At 38.7% G+C, this 15939-nt stretch overlaps 1 protein-coding gene across 1 annotated transcript in view; it reads right to left on the reverse strand.

The window, feature by feature from the left end:
* Window positions 1–15939, reverse strand: part of ClC-b (chloride channel protein 7) — a 178769-nt gene that overhangs the window by 130866 nt on the left and 31964 nt on the right. The window contains exon 4 of the mRNA XM_067150131.2: window positions 12430–12539. Coding sequence (XP_067006232.2) covers window positions 12430–12539 — 110 coding nt within the window. The remainder of the gene's footprint in view (window positions 1–12429; window positions 12540–15939) is intronic.

Below are 15939 nucleotides of genomic sequence, written 5' to 3' on the forward strand. Positions count from 1 at the left end.
ATAGTACATCCACTTATACTTAAATGGGAAGCATGTAAGAATCGGCTGATATAAAATTGTTTCACTACATGCAAACAGTTTACAATATTTTCCAGTGTGAAAGTCAATTAAAAATTTGATATTTAAACTTATGGAAAGAACTATTTAGTTAGATTTTATGGCAGTAAATGATTGCTACTGAAACTAAGTGACAGGTGCATTACCTTGTTCTTACACCGAGCACAGTGGCTTCGACTAACAGTGACCATGGCTTTACTGTGGCTCTACAGCTCTGCATTCGGGAGGCAGTGGGTTGGTCCCACCGATGACTGTCCTGAGAATGGTTTTCCATGCTTTTCCATTCTCCTCGGCAAGGTGAATACCGAGACAGTTCCTTTTACAGGCGTTGGCCCTTCTGCTCTGAACTTCTCCGCACATCAAATCACTGCAACACATGTCCTGGCCTGAGGCAGGGTGTCACACTCTCGGAGACGGTAGCAGCAGTTATAGCAGTTTGATCTTAATGCTTGCAGCATTTCTTCTTCACAATTTATGAACCTTAAGAATTGTTTAGATGTTATTAATTCTGTCACCTTCATCTGTTTATGTCTCGTGCTTGGTTATCAAGGTTTCACCATCTCCCTACATACCACCACCAACTCCACACCCAGATGTGCACGTCTCCCAAAAGCATCAAATAGAAAAAACTGAACCATCAATCAATCAATCAATCAATCAATCAATCAATCAATCAATCAATCAATCAATCAATCAATCAATCAATCAATCAATCAAAACTTTCTTACAAGAATGTCACCAAGTCCTTCGCGAGTGCAGACTCATTGCATTCAATACCCTATAAACTTGGGAACAATGTAGACAAATGTTCTTACCAGGTGGACATTCCTTATGTAATGTAAACGTGAAAGTAAAATTTACAATGGTTTTCAGAGAGAATACAAATGGCTCGGATAGCACAATGCTCCTTAGTCTTGCTTAACAAAACACATCAAACGGCTGTCAGTGGCCGACGTTGACAATTTTTCTATGGATGATGAACAATCTGTTCTCCTCGGCTATTCTTACTAAATTGCTAGCGAGGACAATTCCATGGTAAATGGTTGTTCTGAAAAGAACTAGCTACAAATAATCAGTATATAAACATCAGGTAACTTCATATTTAAACAAACGGTTAATCTGTAGGTTGATTTTAATATTTTCTTTCTTCATTCGTATCAGAACATTGTAATACAGAAGCATAAAAATGGACATTTTCGATACAAATTTAAAATATACAGTATAATACAAATCTAACAGTAAAACACTGAGTTACACTCAGCGGCACAGTACTGCACTATTTGCAGAGCCACATCTGTACCGTTCATTAAATCTTCCTGGGTGCAGGTCCTAGAAGCCAAAGGGTATTGAATGAGATGGCTCATAGTCCGGGTTTCTCCACGTGCACATAGTGCAGTATCATTAGCCCGCCTGGTGGCCATGAGCATTAAGGTGTAGAGTCTATATGGTCTGACACCATGGTTAGCCCGTTCAAGTCCCGTTGGTCAAAATAATGTTCACCATCAGAATGATGTTGGCCGGCAGGGCAGGAGAGATGGTAGTATACAATTTTTAACTACTAGAATGTGTGCCAAAAGCATGGCTCATATGGATTGAGGGCATATGACGCTGTTGATGTTTATTCGTCCAGACGGACAGGTAAAGCTTTGAGCATGAGAATGAAGATAGATGTAATTTAATTCCTTGCACATTGTGTGTGTTAAATAAATTATTATTTACCTGTGTTTCATAACAATCAACTAAAATCTAATTTAACATCAATCTATTCTATATTAATTTTTCACCAACTACTTTTAATTTTATAAAAGTTTTAAACAATTTATTTACAGAACTTCAAGACAGTGATTTATATTTATTGAAGTGTACCAACAGATCATAAGAATTTTCAAGTGTTGTGTTACATCCTCAAGACAGTGACTTACTTTAGTGTATACTGAATATTAGATCAGAACTATTTTCAAATGTTATGCTATCTATTTTTGTTATATGTATGGCCAATTCGTTTAAGTGTTTTAAGACCTTACGGCAGATGATGGCCTCATATCCTTAGGCTCAAACTAGTACCATCTATAATACTAAAAGGAAGTGTCTGTCTGCGTGTGCGCGATGCCCAGCCAAATCTACAACACGGAGAGATCTAAAAATTTGAACATAGGTAAATGGAACGGGGTTCAAATGCACCTCTAAGCCAGATTTTTCATTTTTGCTTTCGTTGACGAGTTATGAATAAAAAACAGTTGGAAAATGCGTGCTGGAATATCACAATCAAATGTGCTGTCACTAAGATTAAATGTATAGATTCACTCCTGCTAGGCAACGTACATAAGACAGGTTAAATCCTGCAGACCTATCTGCGTATTACCAGTACTTGGAAAGATTTTGGAGAAGTTACTGATTGATCGAGTGATGTACCATCTCCATAGTCACAATCTCTGTTACGTGCTCCCTAAAACATCTACTACCGGGCGAGTTGGCCGTGCGCGTAGAGGCGCGCGGCTGTGAGCTTGCATCTGGGAGATAGTAGGTTCGAATCCCACTATCGGCAGCCCTGAAAATGGTTTTCCGTGGTTTCCCATTTTCACGCCAGGCAAATGCTGGGGCTGTACCTTAATTAAGGCCACGGCCGCTTCCTTCCAACTCCTAGGCCTTTCCTATCCCATCGTCGCCATAAGACCTATCTGTGTCGGCGCGACGTAAAGCCCCTAGCAAAAAAAAAAAAAAAACATCTACTACTTCAGTGTTTTGCCTTGCCATATGTCAATTTTGCCAGCCTACTGCTGCTACATCTGATTCATACTGCACCGTCTGCTTCCCAGCCGACTACACATTGTACTGCTCCTCTCACTCCTTACCCTTCCCTCTTCCACATCACACCTACGTCATGTTCACTTCTAGTATGTTCTGGACCTCGCTACGTTCGACTATATAAGTGTGCTCCACCTTTGAACTGGCAGGCATTAAGTAACTACCTGCAGTGGAGGGAGCAGTTTTATTTCGCAAGCGGCTGGTCCATTGCTATCTTTATTTTAACTTGCAATGCTACTTCTGAACTGTCATCGTTACGCTGGGTGTGCAAAAACTGTTTTGGCTTAAAATATACTACAATTGTGCCCTTAAGGCATCAACTGCAACTTGGACTTTATTTAGTGTGGCATTCAACATCTTCACTCCCTTTTGAAACATAACTCTAAATTTTTAATGGATGTGCCGCAAGACTCTCAGTGGACAAATGTTTCAAGTGTATTTAAATGGGTGACTGTCAGCTCGGGAAAACATTTCACATGCCTAGTGTCTACGTGGCGTAATTAACCCCGTAAAATCAAAGCAGCCTGATTTTTCCTTGTCTCTCCCTCGCCACTCTTCCGATTTTTTTCTCTTACCATCCTTTGTTGGATTTGTTTCATGATCCTATTTTTCTTTACAAGTCATTTGTATTTTAACCCTAACCCTGATGGTCTTTAAATTGTACTGTGGCCTTTGCATTTCTTCTTTGTGAATAGTGTCATTTAATAGAGTCTACCTTCTTGCCAAAAAATTGTTACCTTTAATGATTTTTCCTTTAGGTTCAATAGAACTCATCTTTTATCTTGAAATCTAGTCATGATCAATATGATCACATTTGTTAAAGTTCCTTGTTACTCTTTCTAAATTTGTAAAAATCTTCACTTTTAAAATGTTACCCACCATATTCTATGATGTTAAACTATGTCAAATTCACTTAATGTAATCGCTTTGTTTTTTCTAAATGGCGTTGTGAAATATACAGTATCTTGGAAACCAACTTTGTTCTTAAGAATATTCCTGATAGTTCTATTACTCCCCATTTTTTCCTTGTGAAAACTATACTTACCACGCAAGCCCTTCTGGATTTGTCTCGGCAACACTTCGCACTAACTCTGCCTACTTTTTGTGGCTCTATCTTTAATTGTAAGTTCCTACTGATTTAGATCTTTTACCCTAGGAAGGTATTGTATGAAATATTATCTTTTGTCTTGGTCTGTCTGCGGTCTGTACTATTTCCACCACTTGGCATGGTCACCTGCTGTCCATATAGGAACTACCCTAGTCAGATATTTGTTCCTAAAACATCACTATATATATATATTAATATTATTCTTTTCGGTCGCTATCACCTACACAAAAAGAAATCATTACGCCCCATCTCCTAAGCCGAAAGCAATATGGTTTCAGCCTCAGAGGTGTCAACTGAGGACGCCGTCCTTGATGTAGTTAGATGGATCCAACAAATCTTTTCATTGAAAAAGGTAGGTATTTTAATCTCTCTGGATATAACAGGTGCTACTGATAATGCCTGGTGGCGAAATTTTTTATCCTTGTTAAAGACAAAACAATGTCCCAGAAATTTATATAAGATAATACAAGCGTACTTTCAAAATCGAAAAGTTACACTTAAACTTGTAACTCCAGCCAGTACCAAACATGTAGTCTAGGGGTGTCCACAGGGATCCAGCTGCAGCCCTGGATTTTGGAACATTTTGTACGATGACCTCCTGCGGGAACTTCTCCCGACAGGGTGTGATGTCACTGCCTGCGCCAATGATGCCCTTCTAATAGAAGCTGACAATGTACAAGAACTCAATGCATGTGCAAATGCAACCACTGACATTTCCACAATTGGGAGAACAACAACAAACTCCAGTTTAATCCAACAAAGACCAAAGCAATAGCAGTCACTAGAAGAAACAAAGTGAAAAATCTAAAAATAATGATGGACAAAGAATAACCTTGGAAGATCATATCCTGTATGTAGGGGTTATACTAGATAACTACCTCACTTTTAGGGCTCATTTTCATAGGCTGAAAAACAAAGCCAGCAAATTCATACAAGGCATAACTTGCCTGCAGGTCTTCATGTGGACTCAATTCTGATGTACTGCGAGTAATATACAACACAGCCTTTATGCCACTGATTTTATACTGTGCCTCTTCATTCTGCTCTGTACTGGAAAAGAAATGGGCTCAAAACAATTTAATGCAACTTCAAAGATGATTTGCTGTTTGAATTTCCCACGCCTATCGCACAACGTCCACTGATGCTGCACTTATTGCAGGAATTGAACCATTACTTTTGATTGCAATTTGTAGGGCTGAGCTTGCTTTACTCAAGAAAAACAGAATCTCATCAGTGCCCACCATCAAGATCACCGTGGAGGAAGAGAGCAATTATTTTAAATCTGGACATCCTAGTATCTTTAAGAAACTTGTCAGCGATAGTTGCTCAAGCTCTCATGACTATAATACATACAGACGGCTCATGCATACCAGACAATGATGAATATGACCAAGTTGGATGTGCCTTCATGATATATGAAAATGTTCTTGAAATATTTGCAGAACAACATAAGCTTTCTTTAGACTGTTCAGTTTTTCGAACTGAACTTTGGGTCATAAAGACAGCACTGCATTGGTGCATAGATAATGGCAAAAATGCAAAGGTATACAGTGACTCATAAACAGCACTAAACACAATAAATGACAAGTATAATTTAATCCAATAGCTGCTGATATAAGATCCATAATCCAGAATGGCCCCACGTGTGTGTATACTGGGTTCGAGGACACATGGGGACAATTGGAAATGCAGAAGCAGACCTGTTGGCAAAAGAAGCTGCAAAATCTGCGATGGAAGTATCATATGATAAAGCTCCGATATGTTACCTGAAAAGGCAGCTTAGAAATCACACATCTCATCGGCTGAATAACATCTGGACCACAAGCACAAAAGGATCTGTAATGAGAGAACTGTCCTTTCCTGAGATCCAGCATCAATTCCAGTGCAAAGTGCTCGTGTCTAATTTTGTGCTTGCACAATTTCTATCTGGCCATGGCAAATTTAAATCATATTTCAAGCGATTTAACATCAATGTCTAAGATGATTACTTATGTTTTTGTGGATCCTCTCAAACAGTGCAGCATTTAATTTTTGATTGTCCTGCTTTCAAAAGACTAAGATATACCCTAATATGTCACCTGAACTTTTGTGACACTGAATTGAACAAACCTCTATTTCATATATTTAAAAAACATTGTTAGAATAACTTTTTAATTTTCATCCACTGCACCTTTAATCTTTCATCACAATGTTCAATCTGTTGCAAATTGTATGTAATTGTTAAACTATAGCCCTAATATGCTTTTGCTCAACAGGGTTCCCTTCTATTTTCATTGGAAATTCAATAATAAGATAGGTAGAGAACACAAGTCAAGGAGCCATTTTCAGTCCATAAGGCTAGGAAACCATTTTTGGTCCCAGACACGAAGAGCCACATTTAATCCATAATATCCATAAGCGTTTGTATGTATGTATGTATGTATGCATGTGTACGATGCTCAGACAAATCTATGGCACACAGAGATCTGTCTTGTCTTTTAGGCGACTACCCACCAAATCTGATAGTCTTCTCCATCCTTAATGGGTTGGACGGTGGAATTTTTACTAAAAGACTTTTCCATATCTGACTATCAAAGGTTACCAACCTTAAGTGGAACAAGCTCAGATTTACAACTAAGGTTGTTAGCCACAGAGGATATTTATTCAGCCGTCACAAACATGTGAAACCGTTGTGCTCTTTATTGCCTCAAGATGTTTATTTTCTGGCTGTACTTTTACGGCTTAACCAACCCTCCTCTTTTTTCCGGGCTTGGGACTGGCAACAGCAACTACTGAGCCACTCAATCCACCCAGCATATACTGCAGGCAGGACATCTAATACGGTCACCAGAAAATAGAATCAGTAGAAAAATGGAACAGTAAGAGCAAGAATATTAGATGGATCACAGAACTTAAAAGACATGAGAGAGTTACATATTACAATAGAAGATTTAAAATACGAAATAAATACACTCAAGATATTGAAAGAAAAACACTAGACTACAGACGAATATCAACAAGCTGAGAATAGGGAGAGTGATTCCAGAAGCAGAAAGAAAATTACGTTCAGAAAGGATGAAACAGTACTGGGCAGACAAAAAGAAGAACCTTCTTAAACCTGACTGATTTAGTCCTATGTTGGCTAAAAAATGAAAATAAATAAAATACATATACCAGTCAGATGCCATTTTAAGTCCACGACATAAGAATCTATTTTCGTTCTGTCCATGATATCCTGAATTCTGTGTGTGTGTGTGTGTGTGTGTGTGTGTGTGTGTGCGTGCGCACATGTGCACATGCACAATGCCCAGCCAAATCTACGGGACGCAGAGACCTGAAATTGTTAACATACGTGGGCGCAGCATTTCACAGATTACTCATAGCTCCAAGAAATGAAGCTGCCAGCATCATCAGCGAGCAACTTTTATGGTTTAATAACATCTAACATGGTTGAATTAATAAATGTGGGCAAAGCCGCGGGCACATGCTAGTAATTAAAATAAAATGAAGTACTAATTTTATATTGCACTATAAAGGTGGATTATCTCATTTATCTACAATAATTTCAGATACCGTAGGTCTTACGGCGACGATGGGATAGGAAATGACTAGATGTGGGAAGGAAGCGACTGTGGCCTTAAGGTACATTTTTGCCTGGTGTAAAAATGGGAAATCACGACAAACCATCTTCAGAGCTGCCGACAGTGGGGTGCAAAACCCACTAACTCCTAAAAGCAAGCGGATATTTATTTATTTATTTATTTATTTATTTATTTATTCACAAAGCACAAGATACAGCTACACTGAGCAAATTTCACTTGCACTGCCAACAGACTATTTAACCAACGTAAACTTTCATAATAAAATATAACAAACATAACAAAATATAACAAGATCAGGTACACAGCCTACTAGTAACAACTGTCCAAATCGAAAACCATAAGAATGTCCATATTCATAGCCAAGTCGTCGTGGGTCAAGATGGCGGTATAATCCCTTCACATCAACTTATCTTTAAGAGGCTATTTACACACCTCTCGAATACACTTTTATTTGATGTTATATCGAGTTCTTGTCTCCTGTTAATATTGTTAAAGAGTGTCGGGAGGCGGATTAGGAAAGATCGTTGAAGTATTGAGTGCTGAGTGTGGGGAATGTGGAGAAGGTCTTTGGTTCGGGTGGAGCGGGAAGGAACGCGGAGAGAGAAGAGTGAGACAAGATGTTCCGAGCGGTAATGCCCATTTAAGATCCCGTGGAGGAAACTCAGGTCAGATACCTGTCGCCTGATGTGCAGCGGTGACATATTAATTGCCATTAATACCTGCTGCGTAGACAGATTTCTGAGCTTGGGGTTTCTGTTCCTTACAATTGCAGCAAAGAAGGACACTGCTCTGTCTAACTGCTTAGTATTGGAGGGGGAGGCTGTTGTCCAAATAGGAGAGCAGTAGTTTAAGAGAGGTTGAATGATCGTGAGGAAGAAGTGACGAAGAGCAATGGGGTCAGAAATTTCTGTGAAGCGATAGAGAATGCCTAGTAATTTCATGGCCTTGGTTGTATATGTTTCTATGTGGGTCTTAAATTGTAATTTTGTATCAAATATTACACCTAGGTCACGCTGTTGCGTAACTACGGTGATGGGCTTGTCGAGTAGGTAATATGATGTCGGTAGAGGAGATTTACGTAATGTTATGGTCATGTGGCTGCATTTTTGTGGATTAGGGATAAGTTTCCAAGTACGGCACCAGTTCGAGAGGGCATTAAGTGAGGACTGTAGCAGAGCTGCATCTCCTGGATTCCTGATCTCCCTAAATATCTTGCAGTCGTCAGCAAAGAGTAGGGTATTGGCTGTTTCGTTGAGTTCGGACGGCAGATCGTCCATAAACAAAGAAAACAGCAAGGGGCCAAGAGTACTGCCTTGTGGGACACCGGACGTGACTGGTAACCATGAGGATGAAGTGCCTGATATTACCACTCTCTGCCAACGGTTATGTAGGAAGCCAGAAAGAAGGGTCAGAAGACTGCCATGTATATTAAATCGTTCGGAGAGTTTATGGAGCAACAGAGTATGGTCTACAGAATCGAAAGCTTTCGAAATGTCTACGTAGCAGATATCCAGCTGCGATTTAGCTGCAATGGCGTGTGATGCAAAGCTATGCAGAGTGGCTAGGTTTGTTAGACAAGAGCCACCTGGTAGAAAACCATGCTGCTTGGTTGAGATATACGGCAACGTGAATGCGAGGAGACGCTGGTGTATAATTTTTTCAAAGATAAAGGATAGTGTGGGGAGAATAGAAATTGGTCGGTAAGATGAAACATTAAATTTGTTGCCTGATTTGAGAAGTGGAACAATATTTGCCTGTTTCCAGGTATTAGGAAAATAGCCCGCGGCAAAACATCTGTTAAATAATTTAGATAGAGGGACACAAAGAGTACTGGCAGTATTTTTTAGGAAAAGAGGACCTATAGTGTCGGCACCGGTAGCTTTGTTGGTACGAAGAGTTTGAAGAAGGTCATGAACTTCACTTGGTGTGGTAGTTATGCTTGATAGGGTTCTGTTTGAGGCTGTACCAATGGGTGGGAGCGGTTGGTTTTGTAAGGGAGGGGAGAAGTTGGAGAAGAAATACCTGTTGAACAGTTCATTGCGATCGGCGCCGTCTGCTGTTGCATCGTTGTGGTTCACGGTGACAGGAATCCGCTCCGTCCTTCTTCGTGTGTTGATGAGACTCCAGTAGCGCTTGGGATTGCTGCGGACGTTTTCAGTGACAGTGTCTACGTGTGTTTTGTAGTCTCTTCTGACCATAAACCTCGCGTGGCGGCGGATTTTAACGAAAGTATTGTGAGTGTGTGGGTTAGGGAAGTCTTTCCACAGGCGCCAAGCTCTCTTTTTATTAAACAGTATCAGTCTGGTCTCATGTGATATCCAGTGTTGATGTTTGCTGGTAGTAGCCCGTTGTGCAGGTACGAAGTCTTTAATTGCAGCTTGCAGCCAGTCGTGAACCAAACCACGCAGCCATTTGCTCGGTGCATTCCTTGCACAATTACATTTTGGCACAATTGCAACTTTAAAACATCACTCTCCTGACATTACAACATCTAACTGGCCATGGCTGAACACTGGCTGAGGTAAATTGAGATCTACATGTCCCTCGAGGTTTACTGATCGTGATACAAAATGCCAAGCAAATCGGAAATTGATGCCTCTTGAAAGAACATTGAAGTGTTTTATCGGATGTTAAGTCAATTTGAGGGATTAGAGCTCTGTCCAGTTTTATCTCCACTTATTTTCAAATCTAAGCAATTTTCGTACATATAGACATGATACTATATAGGCTTTTGGGCTTCTGCAGTGTCAAGGAAATAAGGTGAAATTCTTTACGTTTCGCAGAGAACTGTGCTCTGCGTCATCAGAAGAAAAACTCAACTGGCCACAAGAAAGGCTTCTTAAACAATGACTTTTTGAAATTTAGACGTTATAATAGAAGTGGAAATGGTACGTTCATTTGTCACCAGACGGCTCCTCCGACGCGGTACAGCGATAGCGTTCGAAGCGGAAGCTGACAGAACCATCAGAATCAGTTTGAGAGGGTCACATAACAGGTGTACACACATATGAAGGTATGACATTGACACAAGTCTGGAATGAAACATCTGGCGATGAGGAACATACGAATTTGGAAAACACCGAAACGAAATAACGATTGTGAACAGATAGGGAAGGGAACTACCTATGTAAATCCTTAATGGCTGGCAATCGGGTATTACAGTACTTAATTGATTGCCAGTGTCCCTGTTGAAGTTGTTAGGATTTCTACGTATTTCCACAGCTTCCCAAATTTCAGATGAAGAAAGAAAGTTATGATCCGAGAGAATGGAGAAATACTGGGTTGACAAAACTGAAAAACCCTTTTTATAAAATTTACTAGAGTGCTCCAATGAAGGCCATAAAATGTAAATAAATAATAATACAAATACAATTCCACAAAAGGCATCGACATCACTAGAAAACTACCAGCATACTAGCTGGCTCATTAAGTGCTAATTAAACAATCCCTATATGATTTCCAAAACAATAAGAAGAATGAAACTAACACTATTATTGAACCAGATCTTTACCTATTTTAAAGATAAGATCCAGCCAACTTGGTTCAAGGAGGTGGAAAGGGGCCTACAGGAGATTAAGATCACTTAAGATATACAAGCACGCAACTCACTCAGGAGGAAACTAAACCACCAGAGTTTTTAATAAAGGCCAAAGTTGAAGGCGGGAAAGATGTGGACAGAGGAAAGAAATGAGCAACAACCAGAGAAGACAGAGGAAATAACGTGGTCCTTAGTAGTGCGATACAAACAAATAAATAATAATAATAATAATAATAATAATAATAATACAATTCTTAATAGTCATTGACATCACCAAAGCACAACTTAACTGAATGTTACCAACAAACTAGCCATTGGCTCCATGTCAATTACATCACCTTGCAGTCTTTGTAAGAATAGCAAGTAGACAGGATGTACTACTGGAAATGTAAAAAAGTATGATTCGATAGAACTAATGATGCTCTTTGAAGAACAAAATGTGTGATTCTTTGTTTAATAGTGTTTTTTTTTTTTTTTCCACAGGTACATTATAGTGTTTGACAGACTGAAGAAGTTAAAAGTTACATTAACTGAGTCGACACAAAAGTATGGCTCCCTAAACAAAAATGAATTTTTAGAGTTTGGTAAGCATTTGCACAAAGCAATACAGCCTGGATGGGAACATGGTAATGGCTGAGTGGTGGAAGAAAGGTAAGAGAAATGGAAATGAATCGCGCGTTTCAACATGACTGCATACATACCATATTTACAGCATTATAAAATGCATCTGTTTTGAGAAGTGTCTTGAAAACTGGACTGTGTATTATATTTCCATGCAGACAATGCAACTGAAATGAACAATAACTGAAAGCAACCACTAGAAAAGACTGTTGCAGGTTCATGCACTTTTCATTTTCAATATCTATTTTTGAAAAATATTCATTGACAGCAGCTGTTCTTATTTTTCTTTCATTCTTAGTTTATATGTAGGCCTACACAATGTATAACCATTGCAGCATCCTAAAATAAACCAACAGAGCTTGCCAACAATCAGCAATATGCATGAGATAGAATTAGTCTCTACATATCAGTGTTAGTAAGAAGTTCACAAGTTTGTTTCGCGACTGTACATGGTTATTAGAGACAAAATGGATGTGAAGAAGTAGGGAAAATCCTGTGATGTGTGTTTGAATGCAAAGTGATGTTTCACGTTGAAAAACAGTATTTTAGAACAGGTGCATATTTTATTCACCAGTATTTCTTTTCCAGATTTTAGGATTTAAAAAATTAGGGTGCATAATTATATTCAATGGCATATTATTTCAAGTTTAAAATGGTATATATGGGGAAATGGCAATAACATAATAGAACACAAAATATCTTGTTTTTACAGTACTCACCTCTACATAGGCTACAAGAAAAGAACCAATGGCAACAGGAATTATGTTTGAAACTACCCATAGAAGGTATGGAATGTGTAGACAGTTATCCCACACACATGTATCCACATCTGGAATCACAGTAATTAAGGAAAATATAATAAATATTAAAGACAATCACGCTTAAAATGTTTGATTTTTTACATCACACTATACATATTTTGGAAAACAAGAAGAATAATTATGTAAAAAGAACAGTGTACTGAAAGCAGGCATGAGGAAAGCAGTTCAAGGTAGAAACAGAACATTTAAAACTAGCTTTTGCCTGGATGTTGATTTTTGTTAATTTGTTCAGAAGTTCTTTTTTCAATTTGCTTTATGTCGTACTGACTCGGATAGGTCTTATTGCAACAATGGGATAGGCCTAGAAGTGGGAAAGAAGTGACTATGGCCTTAGTTAAGGCACAGCCCCCAGCATTTGCCTGGTGTGAAAATGGGAAACCATGCAAAACCATCTTCAGGACTTCCAACAGTGGGGTTTGTACCCACTACATCCCAAACGTAATATGATAGCTATGTGACACAAACTGAGCAGCCATGATAGAAGTTTAATATTTTCAGAAAGAAAAGAGTAGGAATGTAGAGAAGCCCTCAACCCATAGAAATTGCTTTAAAGTGGGCATATAACACCATGATTACAAAGAAACTTAAGTATTACTGGATCCTTCATGTGTGGTGCCAGAATAAGGTACTTTGGATTCCACAGAATGAGCAGAAGGCAAGAATTAACAACTGCCATGGTTGACAAGAAACCATCAGTGAATCTGGGTGTGGTACCAATGCCCTGAAAGGGAAGTCACACATTTATTATTCCTTTCTCTCTCTGTATACTTGAGGTTAAAATACTCTCTTTCTCGGCTCCCACTTAACGGATTGAGATGAAACCAAGTGTAGGGAAATTTTGGATGCCTGTACTTGAAAACTAACAAGTTTCATGAAAAAAGGGCTGGCAGTTTTTGTATTGATTCAACTCAAACTACCAGCAAGTTGCATTCACGGTTTGGGCCACGCAGCTATGAGCTTGCTTTCGGGAGATAATGGGTTCAAACCATGCTGTCAGCAGCTCTGAAGATGCTTTTCCACGCTTTCCCCATTTCATACCAGGTAAATGCTGGGGATGTACCTTAATTAAGGGCACAATCATTTCCCTCCCAGTCCTAGACATTTCCTATCCCATCATCGGCATTAATCCTGTCTGTGTTGATGCGATGAAAACAAACAGCAATACAAACTGAATAACATACAAACAGAACTTTAAAAAATGATGGGTATCATCTCTGCATCGTGTATACTACCAACCCTATCAAAATAGTTTTTTTTTTTTTTTTTTTTTTTTTTTTTACAATTTGCTTTACTGTAACCGTTCATCACCATGCCACAGGCATGTTAGGAGGTTTAGTCAATCATATATGCCATTTTCCGCAACATTCTGAGACACATGTCGTAATTAACAGTCTACATGCCAAACTGGAACGTGATTCGCTATACGCCAGCCCGAAGGAAGCAGTTTTCTGCGCTGTATCGAGAAAACGATAACGCATTACTGTTGAACCTTGAAATCAAGCTCTCTTTTCGTGCAAGCGAGGAGGAGAGATGACTACGCGTAGAAATGCAGGTTGTCTAAGAGTGGGCTGAATTAAGGTGTGTTAACCCCCAAGAAATAAATATCCTTTACTAATTCAACACTGCATTCATTGGTGCCACTTCACCATAATTAACTAAAAAGAGGAAGAAGAAGAAAATCTTCATCCAAGATAATCTCTCGAAATTTCTGAGTCAGGTCTCATTCGAACCAATGTATTTAATGCTAATTGTTGATGCGTATAAATGCAATACTTTAATAGAGGATCGGTAATTATGCCTGTCATATAGTAGTACGCAGACTAAAGATGACTGCCAAAATCTGGCAACATAAGGGAAAAGGTGGGAGGTCTTGCATGATGAACCATGACGCGTGAATGACTCGCTGATTGTATTAAATTTAAACGAGATCAGTAGAAAATAGGGGTCACGAGCTATAATTTATTTGCTTTCACGTCGCTGTAAGATTCCGTTTACCGGAGCTCCATTTCGACCAGGGGCGTGGTCTACCTCCCTGACCACTCAGTCCAGATATTATAAATAAGATCTGGACTTAGATGCAGTATCCCATTGTAATTTGTGTAGCCACAGTACTCTCACGTTAGGAGTGAACTTGGATATCAGTGTATGAAGTATTGTGTCAAGGAAGAAAAACACATCAGTGCGATGTAAAATATCGCGAAATAAGCTGTGTGGTACAAGATAATGTACAGTGGTGATGAATAGAAGTCTTATCTCAACAATTAATCTTTTAAAAATCAACAACAGTCAGTTGCGGCTCATGATGCAATCATTAGTGAAAGGGCAAACGCATCAGGTTGTTTAGAAGTAGTGTGACAGCTAATTATGTTCAGTAATTAATAGTGACTGATCTAAGGCATTTTAAGAGTGAGTGACGTTCAGTAAAATTAAAGAACTATTCCTGATAAAATTAGCGTTTGCATAATCCATGGACACTCGTGGTGATAATTAGACTGTGTGATTAATGGGGAGATGAATAGTGATTTATACAAACTTGTCACTATTTGGATTAATCTACTTAAAGTTATTAGCGGATCTAATCACCAGTAGATTCTTTGAAAGCACATAAACAATGTTTAGTAACTGATTTTCCGATTTTTGTCTGTATGTTCGTGAGTGATCATCGAACCCCGAGAACTGGAGCCTACGAGAATCGTGCCCAAGTGCTTGCAGTCATTTCTACAGGGAACGTCTAGAGACTCCACTAAGAAGACTACAGTTCGAGACATGGATCGTGTTAGGATGAAGAGGAACCAAGGACTATCAAAGAGAAGAACAGTCATGATGGTGTAAAATCTCAAGTGTACCTCGAGATGACAGCAAACCATACCCAGCATTCGATAAGTACATTTAATTTGAATATATTAAACCACGAGATTTGCATGCCAGTAGCAATTTTTATTTTGTAAATATTAAAATGTTATAATTAATAATATTAAATGTAGGGAACACTATACGCATGTGTCTGGGAAAAGATTACTATTTTAGTTAGGGTTTCTTGATTCAAGAATAATCATTGATACTTAGCAGGCTTATTTGCATGAATTAGTATATAGATCCCATAAATACTTAGTGCATATGAAGCACATATTTTGAGAAGAATCGCGCTTTAGCTAGATTTATACTTTCTTCGTAATGTTACTATCTGGTAAAGATTTTCATAGTAATTTGAATATAGACTATATGTTTGCTTCAAGGTGATTCAGGTATTTATAAATCCTATATAATAAAAAATTATCATTGAAGATGTTCAAACCCAGGTAATACGTGAATTATATAGATATGCGAGAAAAATTGAATTAGTTAACCTGTGAGAATGGAGTCCTCTCTGTAAATTAATAGAACGGATTTGAGATACAGTGGTATGAT

Source organism: Anabrus simplex, chromosome 6 (genome assembly GCF_040414725.1).
Source record: "Anabrus simplex isolate iqAnaSimp1 chromosome 6, ASM4041472v1, whole genome shotgun sequence".
Classification (NCBI taxonomy): Eukaryota; Metazoa; Arthropoda; class Insecta; order Orthoptera; family Tettigoniidae; genus Anabrus; species Anabrus simplex.